This window comes from Stegodyphus dumicola, chromosome 11 (assembly GCF_044657685.1).
Source record: "Stegodyphus dumicola isolate Sdum_Otavi_A_Nest chromosome 11, ASM4465768v1".
In the NCBI taxonomy this organism is placed as follows: domain Eukaryota; kingdom Metazoa; phylum Arthropoda; class Arachnida; order Araneae; family Eresidae; genus Stegodyphus; species Stegodyphus dumicola.
Window position 1 is genome coordinate 101,273,673 of NC_140778.1, and position 21,946 is coordinate 101,295,618.

The following is a 21,946-nucleotide window of genomic DNA, read 5'->3' on the forward strand; positions in this document are numbered from 1 at the left end:
GGTGAATATGAAAAATCCTATTTACAATTCACATTATGTAACAGTGGTTATGAAAAGAAGTGTTGAAGTAACTATTATCTTCAGTTAGATACATTAATCTTCTGATTAATCAGTTTTATTTGGAGAGATTATTGTGCCATCTGTTTTTAATTATTATGTAATAATTATTATATAATAAACCTGAAATTAATTGCTTGATTTATAGCCAGTTAATCTATCTTACTGATAGGGTATTTTTTTAACATCACACATATTTGGTATTCGCTTTTTAACTTTTATAGCTTTGTTGAAACTTTTTGTGTTTTGCTAATTTTGGATTATATGGTGATATTTATTGCTACTTTAGCTGAATGAAACTTCAGTTACTGTTTGAAAAGGATCAGACTACTGTTTTATACTCTAAAAATGCATTTTTTGAGTCAGGTGTTTATAAATTTTCAATAAAATTTAACTGAACTAATTTTCCCACTAATTCATTTAGTTGTACACTTTTTGTTTGCAATTTTTAATAACATTTTCCAATTATGGGATCTTCAGTGTGTGATATTAAATCCAAATATCTGTCCTTAACCTATAATATTATATAATTGAAATTCTACTTGCGTAAATGAGGTTTTTAAAATAGAGATGAATCATTTAATTTTAAATTGATTTAAACTTGTTTTCTAAAATACAAAATGTGCTGTATTTTAACTTTTCAGTGAATTGCTAAAGGTGAAATATTTGGATATTTTTAAAAATGAATTATCTTATTTTTAAAAATTAAATTCTGTAATGTGATGTATAATTAATAATTTAATACAATTGTTATAATCATGTAAGTCATACTTATTATTAAAAATTAATTTTTTGTAATGAAGATCTTTCATAATTTTGTAGTCTAATGAAGATCTTTTATAATTTTATAATTTGTTTGTTTATTTTTTGTAATGAAGATCTTTTATAATTTGTAATGTTAATTAAAATATCTGATAAAAATCATTGAATTTTCCAGGATGATAGTCAGGATTTAAGTTTCTTGAAGGAAATAAGAGAAGTAACTGGTTATGTACTCATTTCTCATGTCAACATTCGTCGTATTGTGCTTCCTAAACTCATGATTATTCGTGGTCGTAATTTATTTGATTTGCAACCTGGAGATTTCGCTCTTTTGGTAGCTCACACCAATTTGGATATGTTGGAACTGCCAGCCCTACGTGGTAAGTGCCTTGTTATGATTATTTTGTATGAAATATGTATAGTGTGAATTGTAAGTGAATTAGTAAGTTAAGAACATGTAACTTCAAAGCAAGCAGTTAATGCAAGGCTTATGCAAGTTTTAGTAGAACAGGGTCCAGGGAGTCCCATTATAAAATCTTGCACAAAGCACATCAACAGCTAATTATAACTCTGAGTTAATTCTATGTGATCTAGAGGTTCTCAACCAATGGTACGTGTACCACTGGTGGTACTCAAGGGAAAAATAAGTGGTACACAAAGAAGCAAAGTATTTTTAACTATTAAATTCAAAAATTAAAACCGCCAACATCCTGATTTTTTTTTTTTTCTCTCTAACACTAGTAAATTTATGCGATCTTAGCTTCATTCAAGAGTGGTGGTACTTAAGGTTTTCAATTTTTGTTTCGATGGTACGCATTAGTCAAAAGGTAGAGAACCTCTGATCTAATCTGAGTTAATGCTTTTTTTTTTTTTTTTTTTTCAGTTTAATTTTCACAGCCACTTGCATTCTTTTTCACAGTTTTATTCAAAAATTTAATGCTGTTGAATGTGATTTGTGTTTAAGTGATTTGATACTTCAGCATTCTATTAATTGTACAAGATTTAAATTCTTCAGTTAGTATTTAGTTTAATAGATTGGCTTACTAGCATCCAGAAGCAAAATTCTAAAATACAAAAGATCACAAAATGTTTAAAGGAAAATTTTGCACAATTATGAAATAGGCATTTAAAAATTATTTTTATCTTGCTTTATAATTTTAAGCATGCCCTGAACAAATAGATACTTTTAATTTAAGTTTTATAAAAACTGTCTCTGAATTTTGAGTGCTTTATTATGATGTAATCTCTAAAATGTAATGCTTATTCTTAAAAAAATTGTCTCTGAAACAAAAATATTTGGAATTGTATTTATTATCATTATTATTTTTAAGTTTTAAAAATATTTACGACATACTGTGAACCTAAATATCTTTAAATATGCCCAAATTTTACCTCTTGGTAATTTTAAAGAAGGTTAATTTTTAATGAGGTTTTCATAAACGTCATTGTTTTAAAGTATTTTTAGAGTGGTGTGATATATCTAAATTTATTATTTTTTGAAATTTTTAAAAAACAGTGCATTTTAAAATAGACTGTAAATGGCTGTTCTGTCTTTAAAGAGTCTTAAGAGTCTGTAAAAGACTGTTCTGTCTTTTTACTAAAACATTCTATGAAAGACTGTTCTAAAGTGGATACATTTCTTTTTAGAGACTTTCAAATAATTATATTTGGTTTATACTTTTTGTTCTAAAATTTTGTGTGTTATTAGATACGTTTCCATTATAATTGAGTATATCTCTTTGTAATTTTGTTGATTATATTTATGTTCTGTTTTTTAGATATTTTGGCGGGCGAAGTTGGATTCTTCGATAATGATGAATTGTGTTATATTGACACAATCAACTGGGAAGAAATTCTAACTCGTAATCATATGAAGCTTCCATTTATTTACAATTCTACAAGGGAAGGGTCCACAAAAAGATGTAAGTAATGCTCCAGATTTTTTAATTTGTAAATAAACAGAAATTTTTTTTAATTATTTAGTTTTTATAATGAAATCCTTGTTCTGGAATATAGGATAAAATGAGTCAGTAAATCATTATCTTTTAATTTTTAATACAAATATGAAAATTATTATTTTTTTACTTATTCAAAAGTGTTTTACCATACTGTAAAAATTCGGTTATTTAACTCTCCAAGGGTCTAAGCTATATATGTACCTTGACAAATATTTATCATGATATCTTTAGGATACAGGCATGCCTTTTGAAATATGTCTGGCCCATTAAGCTAATGTAAATGTTGGAAGAAACAGTCAAGGTACTATAGGAGGATCATTTTAGAATTATAGTCTGAGGAAAATACTGTTTACTCAGGGCCCCTTTGAGAAATTTAAGGTTTGGAAGTCAACACTTGGCAACTTGGAGTGTTTAGAATATTATTGTATATGAAATATTTATTTACAAAGTATTATGTTGGTACATATATTAATTTTAGAAACATTTTTTTTCTTACTCATTACATATTTAAAAACATTGTTCATTTATGGACTTTTATTTGATAGTATTCTGTTGTAGATTTTTATTTCCAACTACTGGCCTGTTATACATGTTTATTGTAATTTGTGTTTGTTCTGTCTATTAAGAATAGTGTAGATTTATGTTTGTCCTATCTAGATAGAACTTTCTTAAATAGATGCAAGTTATACAAAAAATATCTTTATAATTTTTATTTCAGAACATTCTAATTTGTAAAAGAGCATTTTTATATAACTGTATTACAACAAGTTCCTTTGAGTATTTAATTTGTATACTTGCATTTTTAGGTCCATCATGCCACAAAAGCTGTGAAGCTGGCTGTTGGGGGCCAGGACCTCATAGTTGTCAAAAATTTTCAAAAATCAATTGCTCACCACAGTGCCACCAAGGCAGGTGCTTTGGGCCAAATCCTAGAGAATGCTGTCATCTTTTTTGTGCTGGAGGTTGCTCTGGGCCAACACAGAGTGATTGCTTGGTGAGAAAAAATATTCCTTCAACTACAAGAATATGAATTTAATTCTCAAAATTATTACAAAACAAAATAAATATATATTAATTTTTATTCGAATGTATTTTAAAATGCAAGATGGGTCTTATTTTTGAGTAAATATGGCATTTTCATCAGGGACCTGTCTGCTGTAATTTACAATGTGAATTTATTTGACATTAATGGCATGAATTTCATGCATTTAATATCGTATTAGTGTGTCTCTTTTACTGAAATAATTATTCTGTTTTGGTTATTTCATCAAATATTTTTCATGTGTTATCTCTCTTTCTAAGTGCTTTAGTAATTTTTCAAAATTTGTTATGTATTTTATAAATTTCATTTCAAATTCTGCCAATTTCTAAATCTCTTTTAAATTTACTTATTAACTGCATTGTGTTAAATGAATATCAGAACTATTTATTTATTTTATTTCGTATATTTTTTGTTTTTAGATACGTTTTTATTAAAGCAACACCAGTCTGTGTGTAAGAAGTTACACTCAGAAATTATAAAGATATTTTGCATGTGTGCATGAACATACACAACACACATTCACTTTTCGCTGGTGTCTCTAACAGAGAAATACCAATTTTTTTCTCTGTACTTAATTTTTACACACTGTTTCAATTTTAGTTGCATCTAAGATATAAAACATTCATCATGTATTTTTCATTTTTAGGCTTGCAAAAACTTTGATGACAATGGAGTTTGTAAGCAAGAATGTCCTCCAATGAGGAGGTATAATCCTGTAACATATTCTTGGGAAAGCAATCCAGAAGGCAAATATGCCTATGGAGCAACTTGTGTCAAAAATTGTCCTGGTATGTTAATGTTCTGAATTACTGTATGAAACTTAGCAAAGGAAATATCAAAACAGTTAATTAATTATAATTTTTTATTATAAAATCTTTTAAGCAAACTCTGAAGCATGTCATATTTATATAAATAAAAACTACTTTAGTTAAAAATTTTTATAGCTATAATGTTTTCACCCAATATTTAAATGGATACTTAAGTAAATTTTTTTTTTTTTTTTTTTTAAGTTGTTGAGGTTATAAAATAAAAGGCTTTAGAAATATTAACATTTTTCTTTTTTCATGTTTCTTTTATTAAATTTCTGATTTCATTTAGTCAGTCAGTCTTGCAATGTATATAAATTTCCTACTCTTATTCTAGAACATTTACTGCGGGACAGTGGAGCATGTGTCAGGTCTTGCCCAGAAACTAAAAGAGCTGTTGATGGAGAATGTGTGCCTTGTGATGGACCCTGCCCAAAAAGTAAGTTTGCTGCCAGAATTCTTACTTACATATTGTTATGCTTTTTTCTCTCTTCACATTCATATGGGGTTCCTGGATTTGGAGTGAATAACAATGGCACTTGATGAAATATCGAAACACACTTTATTAGCCAGTATTATTATTTAAGACAGCTCCAATAACACGTTTACAGTTGTCTAAGAACTACTATAATCGCATTGAAACAATCAGCAACACAGCCTCCAGGAGACAGCTTCACAGCAAAGCACCAGAGTACAGTTCCCGACTTTGCTCACTCGTTCTCGAAACTCTACATACTCTCGAGATTCTCCAAGTTGTGCGTACCAGCAGGGTTTATATAGCTTCTGACTTGTGTTCGAGAGCATTCTGGGCTAAACCAGTAAGAACTAGTTCCAGAAGGTTCTCCATTCATCTATCTAATATTGCCAATTTTGTCGCTAAATGGACAATTTCTTACCAAATGTGGCAAAACTGCTGTCTCTTTCCATTTTCTGGCAACCCTAAACCTGCGGGGGGGGGGAGCTATCTTACCGGGCCTGGACATTTCGTAACAATATTCTGAAGGAAAAATTGTTGCACTATTAATTTTACTGGTAAGAAGAGGCCAGATATGACGAGATTGCATTAATTTCATCTTTTAGGGACAGGGTGGAATGTAGAAACTATTTTAATTATTAGATACATTTTAATTATCAGATTTATTTCTATTATTTAGATATTATTATCTCTAATTTTAAAGTTAATTGCTTTCTGCTATGTGTAGCACATTATAAATTTATTACTAGTTATTAGAATTATTTAGGCTATATGTAGTGTTGGATTTCATAATTTAAAAGTGGATTTGTAATGTATAAAAATTTCTTAATGGCTATTTTATCTGCGGAGAAAATTTCATGGTAAATCCCCACTCAGATTGTCAAATGAAAAAAAAAAAGTTTCTACTTTATTTAAAAATATGATACAAAGATGGAAATCTCTTACTTTCCAAATAAATGGCCACATTTTATACTAAGGAATTAAAAATAATATTAATAATAAAATTGCTAAAATAGACAAAAGACTGTACATAATTAAAATATAAAATACAGTCAAAAGACGTTAATCCGGACTCGTCGGGACTTCGGCGATTCCGGATTATCGATTTTTCCAGATTATAGATCATCAGTTTAAATCTCGTAAGATGGCATGCAGAAATTCTAAAATTAAAAATATGAAACCGTAATTTATGAAATAAAGAACAATTATGATCTAAAGGGTATCAAAATTTACAAAAAAAAAGCTTAATATTTATTTGTTTACTTTATTAAACATTTCTTTCAATGTAAGTTGTTTAAGTTGCTTCATTTTATGTGATAATACTTTCTCTTTAATTCTACAAACAGACATATATTCTTCTTCAGTTACAAAGTTCTGCTGTTCAAATCCCATAATTGCTGTGCCGAGAATACGGACTAACTTGTAAATCGAAATTTTTTCATTTTCACTAACCTCTCTGTCACCTTCTTCATGTCTTTATCCATTTTTTGCAGCAATTCCACTTTTTGTTTGATGGACATCGAAACATACTTTCGTTTTGTAGATCCTTTGGAAGCTCCAGCATCAGAAATTCTATTTGACATAATCGAAAGTTCAAGTTTACTTTTATAAAATTACTCTTACAGTCTGGAAAAAGTAATAAGCTGGATCTAGTTCGAAGATTAAGGAACAACGCAATCATCAACATTAACTGAAATAGCTAATTAAATAATTTTAGCTTATACCATCCGTTATACATTAAGCACGCACACAAAAACATATTCTGCAACTGCGCACACGTACAAGCGCAATCGTAAAGGTCTTATGCACACGCGTAAACGCCTATGCGCATGTGTCAACGCGGCGCATGCGCAGAAAGTTTTTAGCTTTGAGGTCCGGATTATAGATCATTCCGGATTATGGGTGTCCGAATTAACGACTTTTGACTGTATATAATATGAAGTGGAAAAGATGGAAAACTAATGAACTGAAACCAAAGAATTTTATGAAATTGTACTCAAATTACTGAAATTCAAGTTATATATTTTTGATAATTCATTATAATTTATTATCTTATTTAATCTACATGTTCAGTATATTGTTAAAAGTAATTGTGTGATATAGTGTAAAAAGTAATATTTTTCAGTGCTTATATATTACCATGGCTATCATGAAAAAAATGGTACTGTTCTGTCATGGGGATGGGATTCAGAAATGTATGAATGCATACATGTGTGTATGTATGTGCATACACACATACATTCATGCTTTTATATATATCTTGCATACATGAACACATACACACATGCATACATATATGTAAGATGAAAATGTATGAATCAGAATTATAATATAACTATCAACTTTAATTCTTCCTCTTTATTCTAAAATTGTAATAATTTATCTGCATTGCGTCATTCAAATTAATCATGCGATCTTACGTAACCGTTAATACCAGATGCCTCTTGACGACCAATCACCGAATTGTAAACCAAAACTTTTCTCTTCGCGTGCTTCCATCTTTCATAACGACGCACTTCAGCTTTTGCTCTCTACTGTGCTAAGATGTAATTTCGCTGGCTTGCTTTCTATCTTAACAATATCAAAAATGTAAATCTTCTGTGGAAAGGCACGAGTAGAGTGCCAAGTGATTGTGGCTACAAATATCAATTGGAAATAAAAATGGAATTAAAACTGCTTCGACTGCCAAGTTCTTTAGATATTACCAAGTTAGCATTACTAGCATACTACGCAATCAAATTCTTCTTCAGTATGGGTCTAATCACGCATCTACAGTGTTCCGTCTTTTCCTTGTGCTTTTAATATTACATACATACATTTCTAGATCTGGTCCTGATAACAGAACAGTACCAAAAATATTGCCAAACACAAGATTTGTGATGTGGGGGGGAAAAAAATACTGCCATATAGGAGACACACAGAAAAAATAATATGTAACCCTAAATGAACACAAGAAATAAATGTAACAAAATTACACTAACGTTAATTTTTTTACTGATGTCTTGCCACTTACTTTTATTTTGGTATATGTATTTTATATGACAACACATTTTGTGATTGTACAAATGATCAGAATGTGCTTTCAGTTAGTCTGTGAAATGTAAATTTACTTTCTTGAAGAAAGAGGGGTTAGTGACCAATGTTTAAATTGGTTTAGTTTTTAATGAGGAATTAATCACTCAGGTGGGTATGTTGGTTCATGGGGGTATGATATGTGTATGCAATATCAGGATTTAATGTATGTAATAATAAAACTTAGCATGTAGTAGTAATAGCTTATGATTAATTTTACTTAGCACATATAATAACAGAAATTATGTGCTTACGATTTTCAAAATGATTAAGACACAATAACACGCCGAATAAATACTAATTCAGAAGTCAAACAACAAAAATCAGCGTTATATTCACAAAATTTTCACAGGACTAGTTTCGATGGTTTTACCGAACCATCATCTTCAGCTGCAAAACCGCAAATGAACAAGATAGGAAATAATTCTTGTCCAGGCTTTCTTATCTTATCTAATCATTATTTCCTATCTTGTTCATTTGCGGTTTTGCAGCTGAAGATGATGGTTCGGTAAAACCATCAAAACTAGTCCTGTGAAAATTTTGTGAATATAACGCTGATTTTTGTTGTTTGACTTCTGAATTAGTTTCAAAATGATGTAAAATGCTATGCAAGAACATTAATTGTAACCATGATATAAATTAATTTATTATATTTTAACTAAAATATAGGTTAACTAAATAACAATATTATATTTTAGACTAAAATAATAATTAAATTCTAAAATTTGAAAAATAACCAGAAATATAATGAAGACAAAATTTTCTAGATTTTTAAAACTTATCAAGGTAGGTGAAAGTAAAGATTTAATTTCATTCATGCATGTTTTTGTGCTGAGTTAAACTGTAAGAGAAAAAAAAATTCCGATTGTATATTTATACAGAATTGATTACCATTCTGTTTGAAGAAATAATTTAAATTTCTGGTATATTATAGAAAATTTAATAGCAGTTGAATATAAAATGTAAGGTACAGAATGTTAAGAAGTGTAATTCCGAGGCATCGGAATCAAACATATGTTTGTGTCTCAGTAGATATATTTTTTTAGTATTCTTAATAAAATTTATATAAAAAAATAAATAAATTCGTAAGTAGGGTTAACAAATGTTATATGCATATGCTTTCTGTGTTTTTATTTGTCAATGGATATGAATTTAAAATTACAGTTATGCAGAATTTTTATATTCTGATAAATATTTTCTTCTATTTAGGTTGTACGGGTGTAACTGCGCTTCATTCTGGAAATATTGACAGGTTTAGAGGATGTACTGTAATTGAGGGTTCTTTGACTATTTTAGATTCTACATTTGATGGATTTCAAGAGGTGTTTCCAAAGTAAGAACTTGATCTTAGAAATAATAAAATCTTTCAGTTATTTATTAAAGTTTCCTTTTTAGTTAATAATCAAAGTAAATGTATTTTTGTTATCTAATTTAGATTATCATTGGTAGTGTGTATACAAAAATTAAGAGAAATGAAAAAGGAATGGTTACTATTTACGTAATTTAAATGCATGAATAAGTTTCCTTCAATTACGAAAAAAATAATTGAAAGAAGGACACGTCTTTTTCGTCTTGTCATCAAACTGCCATAATGCTTATCTCATGCTATAATTGCATCTACCATCCTGAAAAAAAGCCTTTAGCATAATTATCAATATGTTTTATTAAAAATCACATCTTCCTGCAGAAGTTATTTCTACCTATGAATATTTGCTACTACTGTTTACCCTGCTATATTTGCACTATTAATTAAAGCTACATGCCAATGAGCCTAGTAATCGATAATATCTTTCCTCTCCGCTTTTTGCTTTAGTGTTTGTACTGTGTATAAAAAATTATGAAAAATACAAAAAAATAAAAAAATATAAAACGACAAAAAAGTATAAAATTTTGAAAATGAAAATAAAAACTAAAATTTCTACTATTAATCATTAACTTTTTATGCTATCCCTAAACTTTCTCAAGCACATGTGGCTCCCTCTAACTTGCATCAAGTAAACAAACTTATGCATTTTCCTATTTCTTCTCACTTTTAGTTTTTTCTGATGAGGAGGTAAATGGTTTTGAAACATAGGCACTCCGTAATGTAAAATCATTGGCATTGGCAAGAAAATAATGAAGAGTATCATTTAGAAAATATTTTAAAATACATTAAGATAAAGCATACGTGAAGCAAAATCCTTAGTTTGTAATTTCACCTATTTAATTTTGTTATTTTCCCTTTCTGTTCTAAAAACAGTAATATACTTTTAATAAATCTTTCTGAATTGTGCCATTTTAAAATTAATCCCTGTAATGTGATTCTTATATAGTGCTCACGATGTATTTATTTAGATAATGCAAAAATTCTTGCAACCAATAACACAGTAAAAGCCCAGTTATCCTGCATTCAATTAAGCAAAAAGCTCAAGTAACAGGAATATTTTCAAATCTTTAGAAACTTTTTTTTTTAAAGTTAAATTTAAGGAAATAAAGAGATTTGTAACTGTAATATAAAGCACAAATAGCACTTGAATCAAACAAAAACTGTCACCAAATAGTGTGTCAAGTGTGACATAGTGCTTTGTCTGTATGTAAACCTGATTAATTATCAATAAGTGGGTTTAAATTTTGTAAAAATTAAGTGAACTGCCTTTCAGTTGCATTTTGCAAAAATTATTAATAGGACTTGCCTTCCATGGAACAACATGCAGTAGAATATTTTCAGTATTGTGACAGATAAACACTGGCTTTGCAACATGACAAAAATTATTTTACATGTTATGCCTTTAGTTTGTTATGTTGATTAATTGATTAACTGAGTAAAGAATGATCTGTTCCTTCAAACTTCTGCTGGAATGAATGATACAAGTGTGGCGAGATCTCCAATTTCCATGGTCGATGGAATTTTGTAATCGAATCAATTTTATCTTCTTCTCATTTCCTTAATTTTGCAGCATATTGCGCAAAAAATTTTTAGACCAAATAGGTCTATTTATATAGTAATTACTACCTAGCTTTTTAATTTTACTTCAATGTTTATATCTGGAATGCTTTTTTTTTTCTTTCAAAATCTCACATAATTTAAATGTAGGCTTTTGATATTCAAGTTTAAAAAAAAAAAAAAAAAAATAATATATATATATATATAAATATAAACTTTTTATAATTTTAGATTGGAAATTTTTCCTTCTTTGGTTTTATTACTAAGAATTGCATTTTGTATACCCTCAGTTATCCGGAATTTTCGCATATCCGGAATTTGGCATTTCCTGATCTTTTTCAGATAGTTGAACTTTTACTGTATTCTTAAAATTTGCAAACGAAAACCTTAGTTGAAGAATAGGACAAAAGTAAAACTATAACTGTACTATTCTTAACCTAACCTTCACATTTGAAATCTACACATTCTTCTCTCACTGGCTGTTCTGCTAATGTGTTATCTGTTGTTCATCATTCTTTATTATAAAAATGTGAAAAGTGTGAGTGTAATTTTCAAGAACAATTGGGAAGATTGCACCAGTTTAACTTTATTAAGAATGAAAGAGGTGTTAAACTGGCTACGGCTGGAAGCAGATCTTTATGTACCAGTTACATCACATTATCTGTTATTCACCTCAAAATTTTCATTACATTGTAATATTGTGCTATTAAAGCATAATTATTGCATTTTATTTTTTTGATTTTTTCCCCCGTATAAACATTGCTAAACAGAGGTGTATCTTAGAATTCTAGATTTCTTTTTCAAATTACTAATTATTTTGAAGTAATTCATTTTTCTAAAACATCAAGTTAGTATATTATTTATTGATATATTAATGTTGGTTTATGAGAAAAATATTTATTTTATTGGCTTTGAACTGAAGTCTTTTTACCTGTGTATTGTTGGTGTTACTCAAATTAAGTGCTGTACCTTAGGATATGAGGAAAAAAAAATTATCAGTACTTTTTGGATCAGTTTTAGACTTTATATCACCTGTATTTATATATTTATTTCTAATTTTAATGCAGCTTTACTTTTGGTGATCGATTTCCAAAGATGCATCCTGACGAATTGGAGGTTTTTTCCACTCTGAAAGAAGTGACAGGTTATCTGAATATCCAGGCTTCACATCCAGACTTTAAGAATTTATCCTATTTCAGAAATCTGGAAATCATTGACGGCCGTCAGCTTACTGAGTAAGATTATTTAAACATGCTTAATTAAACTTACGATGGTTAATGTAAATTTGTCCCTAAAATACTTGAAACTATACCTGGCACCATACATTGTAAATAAATAACTTATAATTTGTTTGTGCAATAGGTATATGCACGAACATTGATGATCAATATTCTTTAAGTATGCTAACTAGTGTTCTGAACAACTTTCTCTAAAATACAGAAATTATTTATCTAAAATAGTTCATGAGACATATACACTCATGAACTAACCTTCAGACTGTATATGTTTGCTGATATTCTGGTAGGAGAGTTTTTCCCATTGATCAGGGAATTTATTGATGTCTGCTTGAAGTGGTATAAATAGGTTTACCAGACTGTAGGATCAACCAGAACTGTCTAGGATTTGTAATTAAGTCTGGAGCTTTGTTTCAGAATTGAAAAAGTCTAGGATTTTTGAATGCTAATGATTGCCTATCCACTTTATTAATTTTGCTACTAAATGTCATTAATTAGTATGTTCCTTTTTGAAAGTAATTTAGAAAAACATATTAGCGCGTGTGTAAGGATTTTTTTTTTTAAGACTTTTACCCGGTAATACTTTTCTTGTGACACAAGTGTTTTTAGGAAAAGGAAAAAGAAAACTGCTGACATTTAAGTTTTTCCTCATTCAGTTTTATTTGGTGATTTTTATGAACATATAAAATCAGACGAAGAATTTCTCTAGAAATATTATCTATCCAAAATTATGCTGGAATAGAAACAAGAATCGCAGGCATCCACATCATGTTCTATAGGCAAGCTGTGAAAGATATGTAGTCTACTTTTCGAAAAATTTTGTCCTTTCAATACAATTTCCTTATATTCCCTCATTATCAGTTTTTATATCTCATATGGGATCATTGTCTTTAATGTGTTCTTAATGAACAAAGGATGAGCTCAAAATGTAGACAGATATGGGGTTATATAACATATTAAGAGCTCCTGAATGCTGAAATTTATTTTTTACCATTTCCATGCAACTTCTATAAATAAGGTAAAATGTAATTGGTAAGATAATAGAAACATCAGTTAAACTAATAATACAGTGTATGCATGTTGTATTGGGCATTACAGAGTACCATAATTTCAAGTAAATAAGGCATGGTTTATTTGTCTTTAAAAAGGTTGAAAATTTTTGTATCTGCCAGTGCTTCATATCTGAAGGAATTTTATTTCCTCTCTGTCTCTAAATTTAGATACTCAGTATTTATTGTATGTATTTAATTTTTTGTTTTATAAGATTTTTACCTATACATCAGTCACTAATAAAAACAATTTTTTAAAAGATTAAATGCTGCTTTGTTCATCGTGAAGACTTCTCTTCAGAGTTTGAATCTTCGTTCGCTACGTAAAGTGCGGTCTGGCGGTGTGGCAATTCTAGAGAATCCAGATCTGTGTTTTGCCAATAAAATTGACTGGAAACAGATTGTCAGATCAACTAATGTTGATCCACTTTTGCAAAGAAATGCTGAACCAGAAGTTTGCCGTGAGTAAATTTTTTTCTGTTGCATTTTTCATGTAAAGACAGAAAGTTCAAATATTAAAGTTACAAATGCCAAATATGTAAATTTTAAAGCTGAATATCCCCTTAACAGAAAAGGAAGGTTTAGTGTGCCATGAACAGTGCTCAAATGATGGCTGCTGGGGATCGAGTGCTTCTGAGTGTCTTTCATGCAAATCTTACAAACTAAAAGAGACATGTATACCAAGTTGCAACTCTACACGAGGGTAAGTTTGAAGTATACTCTGTGAAATTAACTCCTCATTTTGAAACTTTGTTTTACTGTATACACTATAATACATATTAACATTGTTACATACATCTTGTAACATTGCATTTTCAACTCACACCATCACTTCCTAAAGCAAAACTTTTGTGGATACCTTAAAGTATAGCTTTAGGTAAAGGAATTTAAAAAAAAAAAAAAAAAAAAAAAAAAAAAAAAAAAAAAAAAAAAAAACCTCCACGCAAATATTTTACAAAACAAGTATGTTGTTAATCAGTTCACTAGTGACTTTTAGATTTCAAATCCATACTGAATTTTAAAGACCCACTGGCTTCATAAAATGAGCAATTTTTTTTTTCCAACACAGTCTTATTTGATCCAAAATTTAATTCTGTATTAGAACTAGGACAAAAACATTCCATTCCATACTTAGATATTTATTTAATCTTTTTAGCTATGAAACACTGAAATAATTAAATATTACATTTTCCTTTTGTGTTTTTCATTCAACTATTCAATAAAAGATTTCGTTTGAAAGATTCTATTTCAAGCAAATGTAACTGTACTAAATGTGAAAATTAATTGCTTTACTAAGCTAGATCTGTTAAATTCTGCAATTGTGATCACTTTTATATTAACTTGATCTCAACGGAAAATCTTGAACAGTTTTGCATTTTTACAATTAAGTACAGTACAAAGTCTGTAATCCAGATGTCCATAATCCGGAATGATCTATAATTTGGACCACAAAGCTACAAACTTTATGTGCATGCGTAAATGTATAATGCGTTTATGCATGAGCATTTAATGTATGACAGACGGTATAAGCTAGGCTAAAATTATCTAAGGCATTTCAGTTAATGTTGCAGATTACACTGATCTGGAATCTTCTAATTGGATCCGGCTTATTATTTTTTGCAGACTTTTAGAGCAATTTTATAAAAAGTAAGCTTGAACTTTCGATTATGTCAAAAAGGAGTTTCAAATTCTGGAGCTGCCAAAGGATCTACAAAGCGAAAGCATGTTTCGATGTCCATCAAACAAAAAGTGGAATTGCTGCAAAAAATGGATAAAGTCTCGAAATTATATGCATATCCATCTCAAAATTATGCGAGGAGTATGACATTGCAAGGTCAACTGTATATGACATAAGCAAAAAGAAAAAGGAACTTTTTGAATATTTTGTGGATTCCGACACCCCACTTGCAATGACTAACAGAAAAAGGATTCGTTGTGCTAAAAGTGATGATCATGACAAAGTGATGAATGTTTAATAAAGTACACAAATAAATATTAAGCTTTTTTTTTGTAAATTATGATACCCTTTAGATCATAATTGCTCTTTATTTCATAAATTACTGTTTCATATTTTTAATTGTATAATTTCTTAATACCATCTTTTCAGATTTAAATTGATGATCTATAATTGGAATCGCCGAAGTCCCGACGAGTGCGGATTACAGACTTTGTACTGTATTTAAAAATTATGTTAAATAGTAAATTGATTCAACATTTAATGTAATAACCTAATGAGCTTTCACTGAAACATTTAGCAACTTATTCTAGTATTTTCTGATGTTTTTTGTTCATTCATGACATAATAAGCAAAAATGAAGTCTGCTGTGAAAACAATAATTTGTCTTGCTGCTAAGTGCAAGAACATTAATTATTGTATATAAATAGGCAAATACAGCACTGCTGTGGTTGGGAAATATCCATTCAGTATTTTATTGTTAAAAATATTGTTGCAATAAATTTTTATATAATTACGAGTGTTGATGTGTTATTTTTTTATTCTAGAATTTACCACGCTGGTGATCATATATGTGAATACTGTGATGAGGAATGTCTAGGAGAATGCCTAGGACCTGTAAGTAAAAAAAAAAAAAAAAAAAAAAAAAAAAAAATTAAGCGTCTTGTTACATTCCTAAAATATTAAATTAATTTTATTATAAGAAAAGCTGATACATATTATTTATGTGCTAAGGGAAAAATAGTTCCATATAAACTTATTGAAAGTCAATTTCTGTAGAAGAAATTAACTGATTCCGAATGAATGTTTTCCTTTCTGTTGTTCACAGTATGGGAAAGGTGAAAAATTTGAAAAGATTAAAATTTTTCTTGATGACTTTTATAGATTCTCCAGTGATTTTTCATTCCATTTTAGAAATATTATAGTTAACATTTTAAATAGTAATTAACATTCATCATGCTATTATCCATTCTGTGGGACTTGCATTTTATGACATTTATGAAATCCTGTGTTTTGCAAAATACAAAAGCTGTAATCCACGTAATCTACTTTCCAATATTTCCAAAGGGAACCTAAAATTTTTACCTTTTTTAATCCCTTCGTTTTTTTCAATAATTGTTATTATTTAGATGAACTGTGACTTGAACTCAAATTTGAACCTCCACACACATTTTAACAAGTATTTTTCGCCATTTATGATAAAATGTTACATCCATCCTTAGTTATCATCTTCTGAAAAAAAAGAGAGGGGGGGGGTACCACATTAAAAATATTAATTCTTCCTAGTGGTCAAATTCTTAACAGTCTGCCTCAACATGTAATAGCACTGTGAAGTGAAGATTAATGATCTAAGGATTAGTTTAATGAAGAAAATCTGTTTAAAATGCATTTTAATATTTGCAACATTTAATCCCAACAGTTTAAAATGAGTTTGAAAGCTTCTAAAATACTGCTGAACAGAAGCATAACATACTATGGTATATGCTTTTGATCCAAGCATCCTAGTTACTAACATACATTTTTTTTTAAATGTATGCTGATTTGAAGTAATTAAACATCCCTCTATTTTCTTTTTTAATTTCTGTTCGTAGGAGATTTGAAAATTAAATAACGTACACGTACCAGTTGTTGAGTTTCAGTGTGGGAATTAATTTTCTAATAAATCTGGTTTAGTGCAAGCTGTGTATATTTTGTTCAAGTATCAAAAATAATAAGTGAAAATATTACCCAAAAATTTAATTCAAATGTACATAACTAACTACCTTAGATGTACTATATAAACTTAGCTTTTGATGCAAGGGTGAAAATTCTTTTATAATTTCAATACAACTCTGAAGAAAATTGTCAGAAGAAGAACAGCATATTTAATTGGGACTAAAAAGTATATTATTTGGAATATTTTAAATGCTATTAAAGAGCATGAAAAACAAAATGATTTTATAAGCACTTCAGAGAAAAGGAAAAAGTCCAGGAAGATATTGCTACTTTTTGTAGAATGTTAAGAGAAAGTGAAAAATCACATATTTTTTTAAAAATAAGAACTGTCTATTTTTTCATACACCTTTTCTGTTACATTAAATTAACATACTGTTATGTACAACATTATAAAAATATTCTATGATATTAATTTACAAAGAAAATGTGTGTAATTTTTAAAGTGCAAAATTTAGTTCTATGTAATTTATGAAATTTCTGGTATAATTCAAGAAGTCTTGCTTAAGTGAGTTTCTGATGCAATTTACTAAATGCAAGTTCTTATATCTTTTTTTATTTGTGTGTGTTTTATGCTCACATTTTACATTCTGTCCCATAAATTTGTTAAATAAGTTATTTCTTCTCATAGGGGCCAAGTAACTGTACTCAATGCCGAAATGCACGAGATGGCCCATATTGTGTTAGTCAATGTCCATTGAGCAAGTACAATGAAAACAGAGAATGTATGCCATGCCATGAAAATTGTGTCAATGGGTAACTCAAAATTTCTGTGTAATTAAATAAACAAACTCTGCAGAACTGTGTAAAAAACCTTATGTAAAAGACTAGTTAAAATCTGATTTTGTATTAGTTTTAAAAATATGTCAGTCAGTTAGAAAAACTGAAAAATAATTCTGATTGTTGGAGATACTAAAGGAAAATTTATTTTTGAATTATATAAAAGAACTTACAGTTTGCAATTTTTAAATTTACAGATGTACTGGTCCAAGGAATACTGTAGGACCTGGTGGTTGTAATTCCTGTGATAAAGCAATAGTTAGTGCATATGATCCCAACATTGTGGTAAGTTTCTGTGTTTTTTACTTGAAAAAAAATTTGTTTTTTCATTTTGATTTTATTCTTGCATAATATGTAAATTTATATAAATACTTGTTACACTGTATAAGCATCAATTTTCTCACTGCAACACAAATATATAAAATACTCTGGGAACATGAAAATTTATTAGTAATAAAGAAAGAGAAATTTAATATTTTGAAAATATAAAATGAACCGTACAGTTTAAGAGTATAAAATTTATGCATTTGATACCAAAAGGGCAAAATATTGAAGTGTCATTTGAATTTTCAAGTTTCTTGCTACAAAAGACCTGATAGTTTCTGCAGTGATGTTGTATCTATAATATGGTAGGCAGTAATTTATCCCAACACCAGTTGTAATTAGCTGGTCCCAAGACTAAAGTACATCTATTCACCAGTATGTAGCACTCACTCAGACCTGCCCCAACAAGATGACCTTATTACGAACATCTTGCCAGTCAGGACAGAGTAGCCACTACCGAGTACTGCTTTATAAGTGTGATGTTTACATGTACTGCCAAGATCTACTCTTGCCCTCCATGTGGAAGAGCCACCTGCAGTTTGGTGGCAGGCCCGTTAATTGCATCCTGTTCTGAGAACACTGCCGCCCCTCCATGACACCGTGTTGGATTCTGAGAGGGGAGACATGGATTTCGTCTTGGTCTTGGACATCTTTTAAGTGGGAGGGGCAATCAAAGGAACTATTGCATAATCCCTTGTGTGTTTTTATTGGGTAAGCAGCTAGTACATCCAGCTAAAAATTTAAGATCTGTAATTCGAATGAATGTTGGTGAATGCATAGTAGATTTTTTGTATTTCCTGCTATGAAAAGCTTGTTAATTTCCTCAAATAAAATAGAATAAATTCTTAATTTAATGAAAAAAATCTCAAAGACCAATCTAAACACGTTTAATTCTACTTAGACTCTGCTATGCTTAATGCATTACTTTTAAATTAACCTCAATGATATACTTTCATGGCTGAATTTAATGTATGCTTTTAAATACTAATTTTTGGAAATTTTCTAGGAACAGTGTTTGAAACCTGATGAACCATGTCCAGATGGTTTTTATCAAGAGTATAGTGGACCTCATGAAGAAGGAATCATGAAGTCATTAACTGGAAAATCTGTAAGCTATTTCTATACTTGTACTTTTCTCTCTCATATGAAATTTTGTTTGTCTCATGATCAATCCACCAATGAGAAGCTTTTCTGGGTTCTTGTGACACAATCCAAGCTTTTTGAAAACAAATGCCATTTTCTGCAAATGAAAAAGCTTTGCTGTCATGCGTACTTCTTAAAGTCATTGTTACCAGGTTCATGATTTTACTTTTTATCTCTTGAAAATTAATATCTGTTGGGAAAAAATTACAGTAAAATCACTTTTTCGAAAGTACAGTAGAATTTCAGAAATCCGCAAAGCTTGGGACCAGAGGTTGTGCGGATTTCAGGATAGAAAAGATAAAGCATAATATTCGGACTAAAAGTGCAAAATGAATAAGGCGTATTAGATACGTTTAATTAAATTATTATATACATTATTGCAATAATTTATTATATGCATTAATATATAATTGATTATATTATTCATTGTATTGTATGTACACAGCATCGAGGTTTGCTGAATTCGCCTCATGCAAACATTTCCGGTTTCGGATATCGGCGTTAGAATCACTGTTGCTGTAAAATTTCAACAGCTTTTCTTTATTTTTCCATATATCATACACAATCATGTCGCAATTCCATGCCATTCTGCTATAAATCGAGGTGTAGCACCTGCTTCCATCTTTTGCAGAATTTGCACTTTTTGCGTTACTGTTTTTGCGTTTACCGTCAATGCAACGTGTTTACATTTTTCAACGTTGCAAGCAATAAAATCATGAGTGTGCTTCTTATCTGTCATTGTATTAAAAAGGGCTGAAATTAAAAATATTCTTAATTTATACAAAAAATATCCAGATAAAAAAAGTCAGCACTAAACAATCTCGTGAAATGAAATAACAAAGCTCAGAAAATACAACAACGTGAATCGTGAACTTGAACAAAGAGTTGAGTGAATCGTCTGCTTTTTTACCTTAATGCAGATTAGAGGGAAAAAAACTTATTTATTTTATCTCATTTTTTTAAACTTTTTATATCAATAATTTGGTATTTCCGTTTTGCCTCATTGTTAATCGGTAATTATGATGTCATTATTCGGTAAGTATTTTTTCCTTCGATATTTCATACTCAGTGTTGCAGTTTCCAGAACCTATAAACTGAATGTTTATATTCTGAGAGGCTACGTGGATTTCAGGAGTTGATGGATTTCAGGTTGGTGGATTTTCGGTATTTGACTGTACTTCCATATGACATTTGGGGGGGGGGAACTTTTGCTGTCAAAAGCTGAATGGTTAAATGTGGAATGTTACAGTTTCTGTTTATATTGTTTATGATACAATATTGTCATCTGAAATTTATAATCAAGCAATTTAGTGATAAGCTGTTTTTATATTTTTTAATGTTTCATTTGAGAGTTAGATATTTAGATCAACATATAAGTATCTAAAATGGATATCTGATGGTACATAAGAATTGTCGCAGAGATGTAAAATGCAGAAAGCAGTGATCCACTACATGAAATTTAACTGCAATGAACAACAGGTTTCCTAATTCAGAAGTCAAACAACAAAAATCAGCGTTAATTTACAAAATTTTGTAAATTTTAAATGCTGATTTTTGTTAATGCTGATTTTTGTTGTTTGACTTCTGAATTAGTATTTATTCGGCGTGTTATTGTGTCTTAATGAACAGGTTTCCTTTTAAAGAATAATAGAAAAGGCTCTTTTCATTGCCAGATGAATGTAAAAAGAGAATAAAAGCACTTCTATTTTCTCACTAATACATATAAACAATTTTTTTATGAATAATGTAAACCTTTGTTTATATTTTCTTTTACATTAAATTTTTTAAAAGTGTAAGTCTTCAGTAGTGATATCAGTACTGAAGGAATCACAGGGATTACAATGAGTCTGTCATACAATATTTGCTTTCATTTGCTTTTGAATGTAAATTTTTAATTCTTTAATATTTTGGTGATATTATAGTTCTTCATATTATACAAATTTCAGTGCACAGCTGTAATGTTTGTTAATAGATGATGCTGCCTTAAAGCAATCAAAAATATCAGTATCTTCTGTATTGGTATTTGGTACCTGTGTAGTACCAAATTAAATAAGGGAATGAAATTATCTTGAAGGATATAGATTTAATGAAATAAAATAATGCTGGATATAGTATATTTAAAATATTTTTAATAATTACTTTAAATACACAAATATTTTGTTTTTAAATCTTTGGCCAAGGAGAAGTTGGAAGAGGCAGGAAAATCCTTGTTTATTTATATATACAAAACTGAAGTGCCACCTACTACACAGTTTACTTAGTTTCTACTTAGGGGAACTACACAGTTTACTTAATTTTTTAAAATTTCATGTAGCTGCAGCAAAATGTTTGTTAGGAAACCCACAGAATTGCTTTTCTGTGTATATAGTTTTTTTTTTGTTTTATTTTTATATATGTTTGTTAGACATAAAATGTGATTCTGTATATGTTTATCAAATTCCGTCTCTATGGTTTTGATAGGTTATATATTGCAATCTTTTATATTGTCTTGTCCTTGCATTTCACTGACAGATTTCAGAACCATCAAGTGTATGTAGTAACTAACAGAACTGCAGTGTGTTTTTTAAGCTTCAGTTTGCATGCAAAAAGTTAATTTTTTTTAAATGCTAAATTAAGCAAGGAGGAATTAAGTTGCAAAGTTAATAAGCCAAAT

General features: G+C 29.2%; 1 protein-coding gene across 3 annotated transcripts in view; it reads left to right on the forward strand.

Moving 5' to 3' along the window:
- LOC118193031 (epidermal growth factor receptor-like) overlaps positions 1-21,946 on the forward strand; it is a 184,356-nt gene that overhangs the window by 136,034 nt on the left and 26,376 nt on the right. For all 3 annotated transcript variants that reach the window (XM_085827030.1, XM_085827028.1, XM_085827029.1), the window contains exons 5-17: positions 995-1,199; positions 2,598-2,741; positions 3,584-3,771; positions 4,466-4,607; positions 4,963-5,064; positions 9,382-9,505; positions 12,163-12,330; positions 13,641-13,840; positions 13,950-14,082; positions 15,882-15,951; positions 17,678-17,802; positions 18,024-18,111; positions 19,157-19,258. In XM_085827030.1, the coding sequence (XP_085683156.1) occupies positions 995-1,199; positions 2,598-2,741; positions 3,584-3,771; positions 4,466-4,607; positions 4,963-5,064; positions 9,382-9,505; positions 12,163-12,330; positions 13,641-13,840; positions 13,950-14,082; positions 15,882-15,951; positions 17,678-17,802; positions 18,024-18,111; positions 19,157-19,258 (1,791 nt within the window). The remainder of the gene's footprint in view (positions 1-994; positions 1,200-2,597; positions 2,742-3,583; positions 3,772-4,465; positions 4,608-4,962; positions 5,065-9,381; positions 9,506-12,162; positions 12,331-13,640; positions 13,841-13,949; positions 14,083-15,881; positions 15,952-17,677; positions 17,803-18,023; positions 18,112-19,156; positions 19,259-21,946) is intronic.